The 14,457-nt window shown below is 40.9% G+C and overlaps 3 protein-coding genes across 8 annotated transcripts; 2 read left to right on the top strand and 1 right to left on the bottom strand.

The window, feature by feature from the left end:
• Window positions 1-2: 2 nt before the first annotated feature.
• Window positions 3-4,678, top strand: hnrnpd (heterogeneous nuclear ribonucleoprotein D). Of its 5 annotated transcripts, XR_013079190.1 has the most exons (9): window positions 52-544; window positions 723-891; window positions 1,444-1,605; window positions 1,712-1,843; window positions 1,934-2,033; window positions 2,600-2,755; window positions 2,860-2,953; window positions 3,298-3,399; window positions 4,202-4,678. XR_013079190.1 is itself a non-coding variant. In XM_076757377.1 (8 exons), the coding sequence occupies exons 1-7, from the start codon at window positions 378-380 to the stop codon at window positions 2,925-2,927; spliced, it is 954 nt and encodes a 317-aa protein (XP_076613492.1). In that variant the 5' UTR covers window positions 3-377; the 3' UTR covers window positions 2,928-2,953; window positions 4,202-4,678. The 5 variants fall into 5 exon arrangements, 4 of the variants coding, with proteins under 4 accessions (XP_076613492.1, XP_076613493.1, XP_076613494.1 ...); XM_076757377.1 differs by lacking the exon at window positions 3,298-3,399 and having other exon boundaries at window positions 3-544; XM_076757378.1 differs by having other exon boundaries at window positions 3,298-4,678.
• Window positions 4,453-6,578, bottom strand: LOC143337683 (vesicle-associated membrane protein 8). Of its 2 annotated transcripts, none has more exons than XM_076757383.1 (3): window positions 6,508-6,578; window positions 5,615-5,785; window positions 4,453-5,143 (listed from the first exon to the last, which is right to left on the bottom strand). In XM_076757383.1, the coding sequence occupies exons 1-3, from the start codon at window positions 6,508-6,510 to the stop codon at window positions 5,006-5,008; spliced, it is 312 nt and encodes a 103-aa protein (XP_076613498.1). In that variant the 5' UTR covers window positions 6,511-6,578; the 3' UTR covers window positions 4,453-5,005. The 2 variants fall into 2 exon arrangements, with proteins under 2 accessions (XP_076613498.1, XP_076613496.1); XM_076757381.1 differs by lacking the exon at window positions 6,508-6,578 and adding an exon at window positions 6,127-6,206 and having other exon boundaries at window positions 4,884-5,143.
• A 2,537-nt stretch (window positions 6,579-9,115) lies between these two features.
• On the top strand, window positions 9,116-14,171 carry mat2al (methionine adenosyltransferase II, alpha-like). The gene is made up of 9 exons (XM_076758267.1): window positions 9,116-9,500; window positions 10,643-10,720; window positions 11,198-11,320; window positions 11,420-11,532; window positions 12,074-12,217; window positions 12,409-12,627; window positions 12,738-12,920; window positions 13,451-13,584; window positions 13,662-14,171. The coding sequence occupies exons 1-9, from the start codon at window positions 9,425-9,427 to the stop codon at window positions 13,762-13,764; spliced, it is 1,173 nt and encodes a 390-aa protein (XP_076614382.1). The 5' UTR covers window positions 9,116-9,424; the 3' UTR covers window positions 13,765-14,171.
• The last annotated feature ends 286 nt before the right edge of the window (window positions 14,172-14,457 follow it).

The following is a 14,457-nucleotide window of genomic DNA, read 5'->3' as shown; positions in this document are numbered from 1 at the left end:
TCTGATCGGGGCTGTCAGCTCGGCGGGTGGCGCTGTTGAGCGTAGTTTTGCGAGAAAGACGCGAAGAAGAAAATGCGGCGAAAACAAAACGACGCTCTCATAACATCCCTCAAACTATAACGTTAGCTACGAAACTAATTTCTGCCTTACTTACTCAAAACTTGCCTAGATTCAGACTAACGTTACAATTTGAGCTCCTTAGGCTAAGTAGATAGCTCGCTTTAATCATCGACACGAGTTAAAGCGAACGAACAGAATATTAGCTAGTCACTAGCTAGCATTAGCCGACAGCAAGCCAACTAGCTTAGCTTCTGCAGGGAATACTGACGTAGCTTGAGTTTAGCAACAACTTTGCTGCGCATTTCAAAAGCCAAAACATGTCAGAAGACTACGAATTCAGCGACGACACGACCGCCATGAGAATGGAAGAGGACGGGGAGGCTAACAGTGATGACCCGATGTCTGCGGCTGGGGACTGTGGCCTGATGGGGGGCGAGGCCGAGGGATCAAAGATCGACGCCAGTAAAAACGAAGAGGACGAGGGGTATGGTACCTTTGGACTTATCTTGCGCTTGAAATCGGTTTGCACGTTTAAACATATTTTACCAGCACGTATGACAACATTAAAGACGCACCAGCTGTGCTGTAAACACCAAATGTTGCTGTTTTTGTCGAGACTGCACAGAGTTATGGTATCCTTGAACTTGCTGTTTTGTCAACAGGAAGATGTTTGTTGGAGGGCTCAGCTGGGACACCACCAAAAAGGATCTGAAAGATTACTTTTCCAAGTACGGGGAGGTTGTAGACTGCACATTAAAACTGGACCCCATGACTGGCCGTTCAAGGGGCTTTGGCTTTGTGCTCTTCAAAGATCCGGAAAGTGTTGACAAGGTACTTTTTCTGCTCAATAAGTACTGTTTACATCATATGTATGAACGGCAAACCAAAGTACTGAGTGCTGATGTATGAAGCTGGAATTAATCTTAATCTGCGGCTAAATCATCGCCCACATCTTCTACTTATTCATTGATTTAAATGGGGAAAGAGCGAATGAAGCAGTGCTGAACTGTTAGTCTATCAGCAGGAAATTAATTGGCAACTTCTGCTATTTTGATAATTGATCAATGATGCTTTTCTCTGTTTTACATGATGGTAAACTGAACATATTTGACTGTAGGACGGTCGTTCTGACCAAATTAACAATTTGAATATATCAACCGAGGCTCTGTGAGCTTGAATTGGAAACTTTTCCACACATTTCCTTTATAATAGATAAAGATAAATTGAAATAGTGACTAATTGAAGCAAAATACTAATCCAGTCTGATTATTAGGCTAACAACAACTAAACATCTTTCCGGGTATCTTTCTATAAATCATCCCTTTATTTTTACATGTAATTGTTTTTCTATGTGACCCCTCATTTGATTATTTTCTCATGAAGGTTGCCTCACAGAAGGAACATAAACTCAACGGAAAGGTCATTGACCCCAAAAAGGCCAAGGCCATGAAGAGCAAAGAGCCCGTGAAGAAGATCTTTGTTGGTGGTCTGTCTCCAGACACTCCTGAGGAGAAAGTCAGGGAGTACTTCGGTGCCTTCGGAGAGGTACGTCTGTTTTAACATTCCCAGATTTAGCTTTTAGTTCGTGCTGTGGCTCATGTTTTAATCCATTTTATGAATTTCGTTTTACCTTCATTGATCATGTGATCAGGTGGAGTCAATTGAACTTCCTATGGAGAACAAAACCAACAAAAGGAGAGGCTTCTGCTTCATCACGTTCAAAGAGGAGGAGCCAGTCAAGAGCATCATGGAGAAAAAGTACCACAATATCGGACTAAGCAAGGTACAATAAACCTGTATGTCCTGATAATTGGTTTGGTGCTGTTTTCGTGGTCGCTGTGGACAGAAATCAGTTTACCTTCTGTTCCTTTAGTGTGAAATTAAAGTGGCCATGTCCAAGGAACAGTACCAGCAGCAGCAGTACTGGGGAGGCAGAGGTGGATACTCGTCCAGGTCTCGAGGAAGAGGTGGTGGTGAGTGGATGAGACATTTGAATCCCGACTAGACAGTGAATGGTGACAGATGAAACTTTGGAGTAAGAACATGATGGAGTCAGATCTGTTGTTCTTACAGAGAGTTCAATGAGAAGATCGATAACAGTCTCATGTCTGCACAGTAGATATGAAGCTGCCGTCAGCAGGCCGTTAGCTTAGCATAAAGACTAGAAACAGGGGAAATGCTAGCTCCTCTGAAGCTCTCTAATTAACATGTGCTGTCTTGTTTCTTGTTTGTTTTTTGGCAAAGCTTAGTGACTTCCTGGACTCCAAACAGAGACTCCAGGAAGTCACTGCACCCTGCCAAGAAACAGTCTGGTACACAACACCACTGCTTCTCTGCTTTGTTTGACCGGATTAAACAAACACGATCACCCCGCCCAGGAAATACACGTAAAACCAGATCTCATCATTTCCACTGGGCTGCTTTTAAACCTTGAACCATCACGAGGAGGCAAACATGGCCGACCCCACTGAAACAGACGCGAGCTTGTGTGATCAAACGGTTGATGGAAGCATTTAATGTAGGTCCTGTTTATTTTCAGGTCCCAATCAAAATTGGAACCAGGGTTATGGCAACTACTGGAATCAAGGCTATGGGAATTATGGCAATTATGGTTACAATAATCAAGGATACGGAGGATATGGTGGCTATGATTACCCTGGCTACAACAACTATTATGGATATGGTGACTACAACGGTAAGTAAACGCATCACACCTCCATGGGCTTCAGGCTCACATCACATGTTCTCTTTATGTTCTGTTGCTTTTGAAATGATAAAAACGTTACGCCGCACTCGCAGATCAATCTGGTGGATACGGCAAGTCGCCGCGGCGTGGTGGTCACACCAACAGTTACAAGCCGTATTAATAGCGGAGACCCTCGTCTTCAAGTAGGTATGTAAAAACAAAAATACACCACTTCCTGTTAACTTAAAGTAGTCATATTTACTTTGCTGTTCGGTAACATAATGTGTAATTTTCTCTTGTAAATTTCTTTTTCTCAGCACCCTCAAGTGCTTTACAGTAGTGGTAACATAGAGGCTACACTCTTGTGGCGATTATTTTAACAGCTGGCCTTCTGCTGCCTCTTTTGCACCTTCTTTCTTTTTTAAACTGTAAAGTTAACAGGTAAAGTACTGCTACTACAGTAAATGGATGCCAAGTTAAGGATGTGCAAGGAAACAGAAAAGGAAGTATGTTGTCTCCTAACTCTGACATACCTTGTTTGTACCTGCCAGCGGAGCTTCCTTGCAGGCCATGAGCTGACTCCCAGATACTCTCAGGGCCCGCTCAATGCGGACCGGGTACGAGAAGCATACGCTCTCGAATGCTGCCATTTGGTATGGTCTTACAACATCCTGTATCAGCATTTCTAAACTAAAACAATATGGGACACGTCCAGCTTTGTCATCTTTCTTTCCATTTTAATTTGTTTGCAACTGTTTGTAATGTAAAACTTAAATTATACACATGTAATTGTCATTTTTTACAGGCCCTTACTCCCCCACAAGTAATGATTATAAGTATGAAAAAATAACTATTTGCTTTTCAAAGGATACGTACAGCATTCTCTGGACTTCCCAGTTCCCATTGTTAATATATGCATTCCTAATCTTATCTAAAATGCTTGTTTCTTTATTTAGCTCTTGTAGCCAGTAGTCCATGAGCTAAAACCTGGTTCGTAGTTGGACTCTACTGTGTTGGGGGATAAAGTGCTTTACTTTGTGTACATGTATTGCTCTGTTTTGTCTTACTGACAGCGATGGAAAAGACTCCTCTTTTGTTAATTTTCTTGTAATGAATTTTCCTCTAATGACCTTTTGTAAAACAACAAGTGTCACCACATTTCCAGAAAGTTGCATGTAATGCTTTCTTTAACGTGTACTTTTGACCAATCGAAGGTTTCTTCCATTTAGTATTTTGGCTTTGACCTCTTCAATTTATTGCACTTCAGGATTTCTAGCTTATGGACTAACTTTTTTTTTTTTAACTGTAAAATGTTAAGCTAATTGTTCTCAGTTTGTTTTTTCTTATTGTTTTTACATTGGACATTATAAACACGGGGATTCCTATTTTCTTTTTATAACTGAGCTTTTTTTTTGGTTCATCCGCAGCTGATTGGTTCCTGTTTGTTTTGCGCAGGTTTCAGAGTGATGAAAGGCAGCTGTGGGCTGGTGGAGCTTTGACCGGGGAGATGATGGTATCCAGCAAAGATCACTAGCTGATTGTAAGAGAATAAATGAAGAGCACTGTGGCCTACAGCACATTTCCTCTATATTTACCAGAGTATTTGTTGTATCTTCAAAGTTTGGATGTTTTGCATTTATTTAGACGTTCCCGCATCCCTCCTCGTTTTTGTATTTATTGTTCTCATATGCTATTTGTGAATTGCTTCATTTATTACATTACTGAAATGTTAGCTTGGTTGGAGCAGATCACACATATATACAGTACTGTGGTAGCAAAGATATGAAAAGCATTGTTCCAGTTTATCCTCTTTATCATAGTCATCAGTCTTATAATACATATGTTATTACAGTTTGACATTCATGAACATGCAGTATATATACACACAGGTAATTACACAAAAATGCAACAAATAAAAGTAATAAACGCTCATTGGGATTGTGATCCTTTGTGAAATAGTGAGTTGTGTTGCGTCACGTGTGAGTGACTGCTGGAGTGTTCGAGGAAGCGTTTTCACTTTAAGCTCTGCAGCTCCACATTTTATCTTCACATCGACGGCTTTAGCAGAGCAATCAATACGCGTTCAAAGGTTAGAGAATCGTTTACCCTCAGATTTACAGAAGTGTTTTCATCTTGAAATGTGACACATCAGAAATGATCAGAGACTCATGAGGTCAATTAAAAGACGTGTGAGGATGAGCGTCATCCACCAGCTCCATCGCTTTCAGTCCTGAGCTGATGAAGGAGCGCGGCCAGGACTTAAATCACATTTGTGGCAAAGAGGATGATGAGGATGATGATGATCAGCACAATCACGCCAATTATAATCATCATTTTAATGTTTTTCCACCAGTATTTCCTGGCGACCCGAGTGGATGTTCTTTGGAAAGAGTCGGCCTGAAAAAAAGGAAAATGAAGGCGGCTTAATGAAGTGATGGAGGGAGTCCTCAAAGCAGGACTCCACCAAGTTTACACATCAGAGGAGATCTGTTGCACAAGTGAAAAAACTTGTCGCTCTATTTTTTTGTTAAATATTAGACAGTTTTACCACCGTGGACTTTAAAAAGTTGTTTAAATGAAGCCTTTTGAGCAGTTTAAAGTGGAAATGTTTGATTAAATCATAACTTCTCACAGATGGTATAAAGTACTGTGTTTTATACACATACTCTATATTTTTTATGTTAATCTGAAAAGTACTACCGCTGTCAGATGAAGGCAGCGCAGTCCAAAAGAGTATAAAGCAGCCGAAACAGGAAATACTCAAGTAAAGTACAAGTATCTTCAAACTGTCCTTAACTACTTGAGCCTTGTTGTGTAATGAGTCATGAATGAAAACCAATGATAAGCAGCTCATCAGCAGGTACTCACAGACGCCTGCAGGTCATCGGTTTTGCCTATCAGGTCATCCAACCTGTCGCCCCTCTCCAGCACTTTGCTGATGTTGTCTTTCAGGATAACTTTCACCTCGTTCACTTGACTTTGCACTTGTTCAACACTAGACGGCGAGCCGGAGGCCGGCGTCTGGGAGCTCATGTCCGCCTGTGAAAAATGAGGACAAACTGGTCACAACCTCCACTTATTGACCAGCATGCAGAGCAGGCAACAACGCCCTCTGCAGGCACAGTGTGGAATGAGCAAGCTTCACTTCCTGCAAGTGAGATAACAGGAAAAGGGCGCTATCAGTTTACAGAGGCCTGTGTGATTGTCACATGAAGAGCCGGAGCGCTGTGGTCACAGAGTAAACCTGGTTATCAAACACCGACAGACCCACAGAGGATCATGTCAGATGACATCAAGATGAAAACAAGCGGTGACAGCTGAAGAGCAGGATTTCAGATGAAAACTTTACATGTAAAGTGTTCACAGACAGCCTGACTCACCATGACAGCAGCGTCTCTCAGTCAGAGCCAACAGAAGAGCCTCACACAAGCAAGAAAACCTCCTCAGTGCTGCTATCCGGTCCTCAGAGCAGCATAAACAAACGCAGAGGTCTGTGCTGGCTGTCTAAGAGCTGAACAAACGTATGCTGAAGGTTGCACCTTCCCTGCGTTACTCATTAACTAACCTGTTGCCTCAATCAAAGTCCCACTGGCCTGACAGGAAGCAGACATCCCTGCCTCAGAGAACGATCACTGACAAGCAGCGTTTCTATTTCCTGCCTCTCACGATCTAAGCTGCCACATATTCATCCGACAGCAGCTTCAGATCACAGATCATCTCAGTCTAACCGGCTAAAATCTCTCTGATACACACATACGTACCATCAGCTGGTCGAGCAGCACTGGACTGAGTGTGAGCAAAGGGCTCTGTTCAACAGGGATATTTGCAAGGCAATAAAGGGGTGAAGTCACCACTCTGTTGCTTCATTTCATTTCCTCATCCTGTGTGGTGCAGCTTCTTGTTTCAGCAGTGAAACAAGCAGCGGCTGACAGTTTGTGCTTCATTCATGCTGTTCAGAGGAGAGAGTTTAGCTCAGGAAGGTGTCACAAAAGTCAGCTTTTAAAGATGAGTTAGCTGTAGACAGAAACCACATCATGAAGTGTGTCACACCACCAACCAGCAGTCAGTAATCTGAAGTAGGCCAACGTGTGACAATAAAACTGACGGGTGGAAGAAGTATTCAGGTCATTTAGTGAAGTTAAAGGAGCAGTACTGTAATATATAAATACTCTGTTAGAAGTAACACTTAAACTAACAATAGTAATAATGATGAAATGTGTGATAAAACAACGAAAACAAGGAAAATAAAATAAAGTAGAATTAAAACAGCAGGATAAGACAAGACAAAGAGTTTTCTTTTAAAACGTTTAGCGAGCTGACGACACTGATCTACAGGTGGTGTGTTCAAGTGCTGCATCCACAATTTTCTTTGGAAATCGGAAAAAGTATTAAGATCTTTTACTTCAGTAAAAGTAACAATACCCCAATTTAGAAATACTTTCTTACAAGTAAAACTCCCAGTAAAGCTCGTACTCATTATGCTGTCTCTCTCACTGACAGCATAATGAGTACGTATGAAGTCAAGAGATAATTCAGTATCTCAATCACATAAATTCTATATCCAAAGTAATTCAATAGAGCTTAAACAGGGCTCTATGGTACTTTGTTAGTACTACAGATGTACTCTCCTGATAAAGAGGATCTGGTCATGAGTCACTTTGGGAGTGTGCTGCTCTTCAGTGAAAGCTTGCCAAATACTGAAGAAACAGTGTGAACGCTTAAAGTCACGTAAAAAGTCTGATGAACTCATTTTCCAGCAGATCCAAGAAACGTTTTAAAGAGTTTATGTAGCTGAAGAAGCCACGAAGGAACTCTTCATCCTTCAGTGTAGCACAAACATTCAACATCAACACATCTGGAGATACGTGGTTTTCAGTGGGCAGGAAGGAATCTGACTCTGAACGAGCTGAAAAAATAAAGGTAAAGAACAGACAAGGTTATTATGTACAAATATATGAAAAAAAATGGGTGCATATATAAATATATAAAAAGCATCAATGACCAACAACATCAATAAAATGTCTGTATACAAGTGAAGTGTTTCTTCAAGGTTCAAACAATACACACAGTGGAGTGCATGACAGTGTACCGTGGATGCATGTTTACATGTTTACATGTTTACATACAGTGTGCAGGATCATGGTGACAGTGTCAGTGATGACATGCACACGTAAGAAAAACGTGCTTTCAAACTGTAAGAACATAACCTGTAATGACAGTAAGTGACTGTTTTAGTGTTCGAGGTTTATGGACAGTATATGACTGACGTTCATGACTGAAGAAACTGAGCCTGTGTCTGCTCGTTTAGGTGCACAGAGCTCTGTAGCGCCCCCCAGAGGAGAGAGGTTGGAACAGGTCGTGTCCAGGGCGTGACTGGACGTGTCTAAATCCTGAATCACTGGCACCAATGATCTGCCAGACAAAGTAATGGAGTAAAAAGTAAAATATTCGGGGATGGAGTGAAGAAGAAGTGTAAAGTTAGTGAAGTCTAAAATGGAAACATGGAGGCAGAGGACCGTGAATTTCTACTTCAGTACACGAACACACGAATGTTCCAGTATTGTAGGGGTTAAACATGAGGGATGGCCACACCATCTTGATCACCGGACAATATAATGCACATCGTTATATTGGCCCTGCAATAAATCTGACCTTTGTGAAGGTTGTGATGATGAATGTTTGTGTAGCTGCAGCCACACAGGTGTGTGCTCACAGCACACAGGTGAGCTTTTCTCGGATAACGTCCTGTTTATTCCTGTGTGTTCGCCTGGCAGCTTTAGTTACTGGTTAATTTGCAGATTCAAATTAATAATACAAAACCTGATGTTATATGTTAGAATTTGATAGACTTTATTGATTCCCACCAATACACAAAGAAATTAAAATTAGCTCCACTTTTACCAGCTGCAGCATTAAAGCCATGAATTCATCAGTGATAATGATACAATGATATAATACACGTTCTTATGAAATACATAATGAGTACTTCTGAAGTTTGAATGCAGGACTTTTACTTGTAACAGAGTAGTTTTACACTGTGTCACTACTTCCACTTCAAGTAAAAGACCTGAGTACTTCTACCATAATATACACAGTAATATGTGTCCAAATTTCAGTGGTGGAATGCACAAGTATATTTACTGAAGTATTAGAGGTACTTGTATTATACTTCATTTTATGTGACTTTCTACACTCACTTCTACACATATTGAAATCATAACTTTAGCCCCATTATATTATATTATATTATATTATATTATATTATATTATATTATATTATATTATATTATATTATATTATATTGGCGCTTTACCGGCCGTGTTGCGTCATAACAGCGCCATCTTGAGGCTGTCCTGGCTGCTGCCTGAAGGACTTTCTCTTGAAAACATTCCTCCTCCTTCAGTCCTCACAGCCGTTCACCAAAGTTCCGCCTCAGAGGAAAATTTCTACTTTTCGAGGAATATTTCTCGTCTCCTGGTGGAAACCTTCATCGGTCTCTTTGCGCTGTGTTTCTGTTAAGTCCTGTCAGTCGACCTGCAGACTCTCCTCAGCTGAACCTTCACGGTTAATTATTTCTTTTTACAATCATCGTCGGCGGACATCAGAGTTCAGCTCCTCTTAAATAGTCCGACCTGCTGGTTTTAATTCATCTGAACTGAAGCAACCGACGAGCTCAACATGAACCCGAGCGGAACCAGCGGCGGCGGGAAGACTTTCCTGTTCACATCCGAGTCTGTGGGAGAGGGACACTCCGGTACTGTGAGCCCCGCGCGGACCGCTTATAGTACACACAACTGTGTAACTGTACTCTGAGTACATCATAGTTAACTGTGTAACTGTACTCTGAGTACACCCAGGATCACAGTTTACGGTGTAACTGTATCTGAGTACACACATGATCATAGTTAACGGTGTAACTGTACTTGAGTACACACATGATCATAGTTAACGGTGTAACTGTACTTGAGTACACACATGATCATAGTTAACGGTGTAACTGTACTCTTAGTACACACATGATCATAGTTAACGGTGTAACAGTACTCTGAGTACACTGCATGGACATGTGTGGACATGCTGAGACTGTGTTGTGGTCAGTGGTGGAAGAATTAGTTAGAGCCTTTACTTACTTCATAAAAGTAGAAATATCACGATTTAAAAAATATTCCAAATGTTACTGAAGTAAAAGTACATAAATACTAACTTTAAAATCTCGGTGCTTCATGATGCTTTTATGTTGAAACAGTTCTGAGATCAGCTTAAGATTCAAACTGTTTTATTATGTGGCTCAGATTTGAAGTATAAGCACTAAAAAAACACAAAAGTATTTAGTGTTTGGACATTGGCAGACATGGAGGGCAGCCTGTGTTGACTCTGCGTTGTGTTTGCGCTTCAGAGGACGTTTTATCACGGCTTCATGCCCACTTCATCATATCACATATTCTCCACAAGCTTTATTTAAAGATCAAGATCAAGATTTGGGAAAACTCCAGTCAGAAAATATCTGTATTTCCCAAACAGTTTCCCAAATATTCCCTTAAATTGTGCTTTTTATCATTATATTTCCTCATACAAATGCTGGGTCAAAGCCCTCTTCGTCCCGCCTAAGAGGAAATATTTAATATTTATTTATATATTATTTATTTCCTTGGCAAATTTTGGCAAATTTAAGTATATTTGGTGTAAAAATACTGGAATCAGCCTAAAAAATGCCCATTACACATACACGTGAGTGTGTAACTCTAACTGTATTAAACCACAGACACTGAAAAGTGATGGAAAAACTCTGCTTTTAATCAATGAGATCAATTAGAACATCTGACAGCTGTCAATAATCTCTATTAAAATGAAATACATGTATATTTATGTTCACAGCTTCTCTTCTTTGTGTCACAGATAAAATGTGTGATCAAATCAGTGATGCTGTACTTGATGCTTACCTGAGTCAGGACCCGGACTCCAAGGTGGCCTGTGGTGAGTTCACTGTCTTCTGATCTATTGATGTTAGTAGATGTCTCTCATCAGCCTGGTTTCTATTTTAAGACTCATATGAGACACGAGTTATTATTCAGAGTTGAGTAATTACACATCTTAAAACATGTCTGGACATGATCCTTAAGTACTTTCTGATAGAACTTCAGTGTGATTGAAAATCAGACTCTTGCCCCGTGGGCCAAAGTGTAGCCATCAGTGCTTGCTTCAGTCTAGTTTCGAAGGAGTATTGATAACCAAAGATTAAACAACCGCCCTTTAAACCAAAGTTCAATACAGAGTTATGACACTGAGAAACAGAGATAAACCTCGTCACCTTGTGCTCTATCTATATAGCGCTGAAGGTTTTAGGAATTTATGATCAACTCTGATTGATCATCATACGTTTAGTTCCATATGAGGCAGAAACACTCAGCGTCTGAGTCCAATTCTGGTTTGAAATGTAATTTCTCGTTACAGAATGTGTGGCGAAGACTGGCATGATTTTACTGGCTGGAGAAGTGACATCGAAGGCCAAAGTGGATCTTCAGTCGGTGGTCCGAAATACTGTCAAGGCCATCGGCTACGACAGCTCTGCAAAAGGTGCCGTGTGGTTGGATTCAGCAGTTTTATTGAATATCTGAACTTTGTGCAGAGTCTTGCAGGGAAATTCAGTGAATGAGTCCCAGCTGTGATCCGCAGGTTTTGACTATAAGACCTGCAACGTGCTGCTCGCGCTGGAGCCGCAGTGTGTGGAGATATCAGACTGTGTGTTTGAAGGCCGGGACCAGGAGGACATCGGTGCAGGAGACCAAGTTCAGTGTTTCACCTTTAAGTCCTCAATTTCATGCAGTCTACATGTACATAGTGACAAAAATGTTTCCTTTGGCAATAATTTGTTCACAAGACTACCTCAGCCTTGCTAACAGCTCTGTGAGGCTGTACTAGCGAAATGCTGATGGTAGCATGCTCTCAATGACAATGCTAACATGCTAATGTTTAGCAGGTTCATGTTGCCTTCAAATAGAGCTCGTGAGCTCATGGTGGTGTCATGGGAAGTCGAGTACACGATGTACACAAAACATAAATGACTGAATGATCTTTTATGACAATCCATTCAGTTGTTGCTGAAACATTTCACACATTTCAAAACCATAAATCTCAGCCTCACATTGACACTACACGCTGGCAGTTGCCTGCCTCGAGCCCTGCTGGTAGTGCAGCTAACACAAAAAACATTTATCATTTACAAAAATAACATTCAAAAGCTCTTTTCTCACTTCTATTTACTTCAGTGTAAAGAGTTGAATTTGAACGAATCTGCTGACATGACTTCGGTCTTGTTTGCCTCCTCAGGGTTTGATGTTTGGCTACGCCACAGATGAGACTGAGGAGTGTATGCCCTTAACCATCCTTCTGGCTCATAAGCTCAACTACAGGATGAGGGAGCTGTCACGCAATGGAGAGTGTCCTTGGATACTACCAGACTCCAAATCTCAAGTGAGCCACCTCAGAAGAAAAACAATGTGGACATTTTAAAAACCTACGCTGGTGCACTCGGGGTTAATTGTCATGAACTGCAAAATTGCTGGTTTGACTCTGAGCTTTTGTTGCATGACTTTCACAACCTCTCTCCCTCATTTTCTATCTATTAGAGGTATAAAAATGCCCTATCCTGACTGTCCCTGCAGGTCACAGTGGAGTACAGAGACAACATGGGAGCCATGGAGCCCCTGCGTGTTCACACCGTGGTCCTCTCGGTACAGCACATCCCAGAGATCACACTGGAGGAGATCAGACGGCATCTGATGGAGAAGGTGGTGAAGGTCGTCATTCCTGCCAAGTACTTGGATGACAAGACCATCTACCATCTTCTGCCAAGTGGGAAATTCCTTATAGGTGGCCCACGGGTGAGTAAGGAATAACCACAGAGGGACACATGGTGAAAAAAAGATAAATCAGTGTGGTTGTCTGATGCTTGTGTACAAGCAGGAGTTGACTGATGTTTTTGTATCACCAGAGCGATGCAGGACTGACAGGGCGTAAAATCATAGTAGACACATATGGAGGATGGGGTGGGCACGGAGGAGGGGCTTTCTCTGGGAAAGACTACTCCAAAGTGGATCGGTCCGGAGCTTATGCGGCTCGCTGGGTCGCCAAGTCTTTGGTCAAAGCTGGACTGTGCAGGAGAGCCCTCGTTCAGGTGAGGACGTTTAAAGCTGCACTCGTTACTCACTCAAATTTAAATAATACTGCTGCAGCTCCTGTGCAGCATTTTACAGTTTCAAATGAGAATTTTGGACATATTAGTAGAAACAGCATCGAAGTTTGTGTTAACTCTGTTGTCAATAGTTGATTACTGAACTACTGATCTTGCAAACACGTTCTTACATGGGTCTGAGGAAAACAACTTGAACCAGCAACACACTGCACGTACTAATGAACTGAAGAAAAAATGTGAACGAACTACATTTTCAGTGACAACAAATCTTTGAACTAAACTGAACAAAATGATTCGCATCACCAAAGTGATTTGTATATTCAGGTCTATCAGAATGTGGAAGCTAGAAAGCTAGGCTAACTAGCTTCCATGCAGACAGGGGAGGCTAGTTAGCCTAGCTTGCCAGTGCTAGCACTGAGTCCCACTAAACTTTTCTTACATATTATTTCTGTTACTTATCTATGTTTTGGATGGAGTACATACACTGATTTCTTGTCTGTTACGCCCTTTAGATCTCCTATGCTATCGGTGTGAGCCATCCACTCTCCATCTCAGTGTTTCACTACGGCACGTCGAACAGGGATGAAGACGAGCTGCTGCAGATTGTGCAAAAGAACTTTGACCTGAGGCCTGGTGTCATTGTGAAGTATGTCTAATTGTTTTCATAATTTCCATCTTTTTCTGTAAATTTTACATTGAAATATTGATGTGCTTCTTTTACAGTGAGCTGGGTTTGAAACGGCCAATTTACCAGGCCACTGCCTGCTACGGTCACTTTGGCAGAGAGGAGTTCCCCTGGGAAAAACCAAAGTCTCTGGTGTTTTGAGGTTGTGGTCGATCACATTCCAGCTATAAAACAATCAAGAGTCCATTTTTTAAATCACAGATTTCCATGTATTCTAAATACAGCTGCATAATTGAAAACATAAATGTCTTCTCTCTGGTTTTCTTAATTTCTTACCTTAAACTGTGAAGGCAGTGGCCAGTGCCTTTGTTCAAGAATACATTTTGATTTTTGCTTTGTTATTATTATTATTTTTATTTTTTTTAACAAAAAAAAACATGATCAAGGTACTTTCTTGTAAGAGAATCTCTAGTTGTTGTCCAAAATCATTTTGCAATGAATGTGATACTTTTAGGGAATCTTGGAGTAACTATGAGACACTGTCAAGTTTATGAAAATCATGTATTTTGGTAACATTTAATAAATATTTGGTGATTAAAAAGCTCCATAAAAAACTCACTGTTGTGTTTACTAGTGGTAGAATGTAAGATGTCCTCAAATACTTTCCTTTATTCACAGTTCAGAGGAGAAATGTACTTTTTACTCCACCACATTTATTTTATAGCAAGGAGTTAAAAATTTACACACGTTTGTGCATTGAAAATTAAATGGTTGGCTAGCTTAGCATAAACACTGGAAATGGCTACCAAAAATGGCTAACTCTCGCCAAGAAGTTGAATTATGTCACAAAATGTCAAAATATTCTTGTAAAGTTATACCCATTAATTTATGACT

This window comes from Chaetodon auriga, chromosome 19, assembly GCF_051107435.1.
Source record: "Chaetodon auriga isolate fChaAug3 chromosome 19, fChaAug3.hap1, whole genome shotgun sequence".
NCBI classification, from domain to species: Eukaryota; Metazoa; Chordata; class Actinopteri; order Chaetodontiformes; family Chaetodontidae; genus Chaetodon; species Chaetodon auriga.
This window is presented reverse-complemented; position numbering and strand designations above follow the sequence as displayed.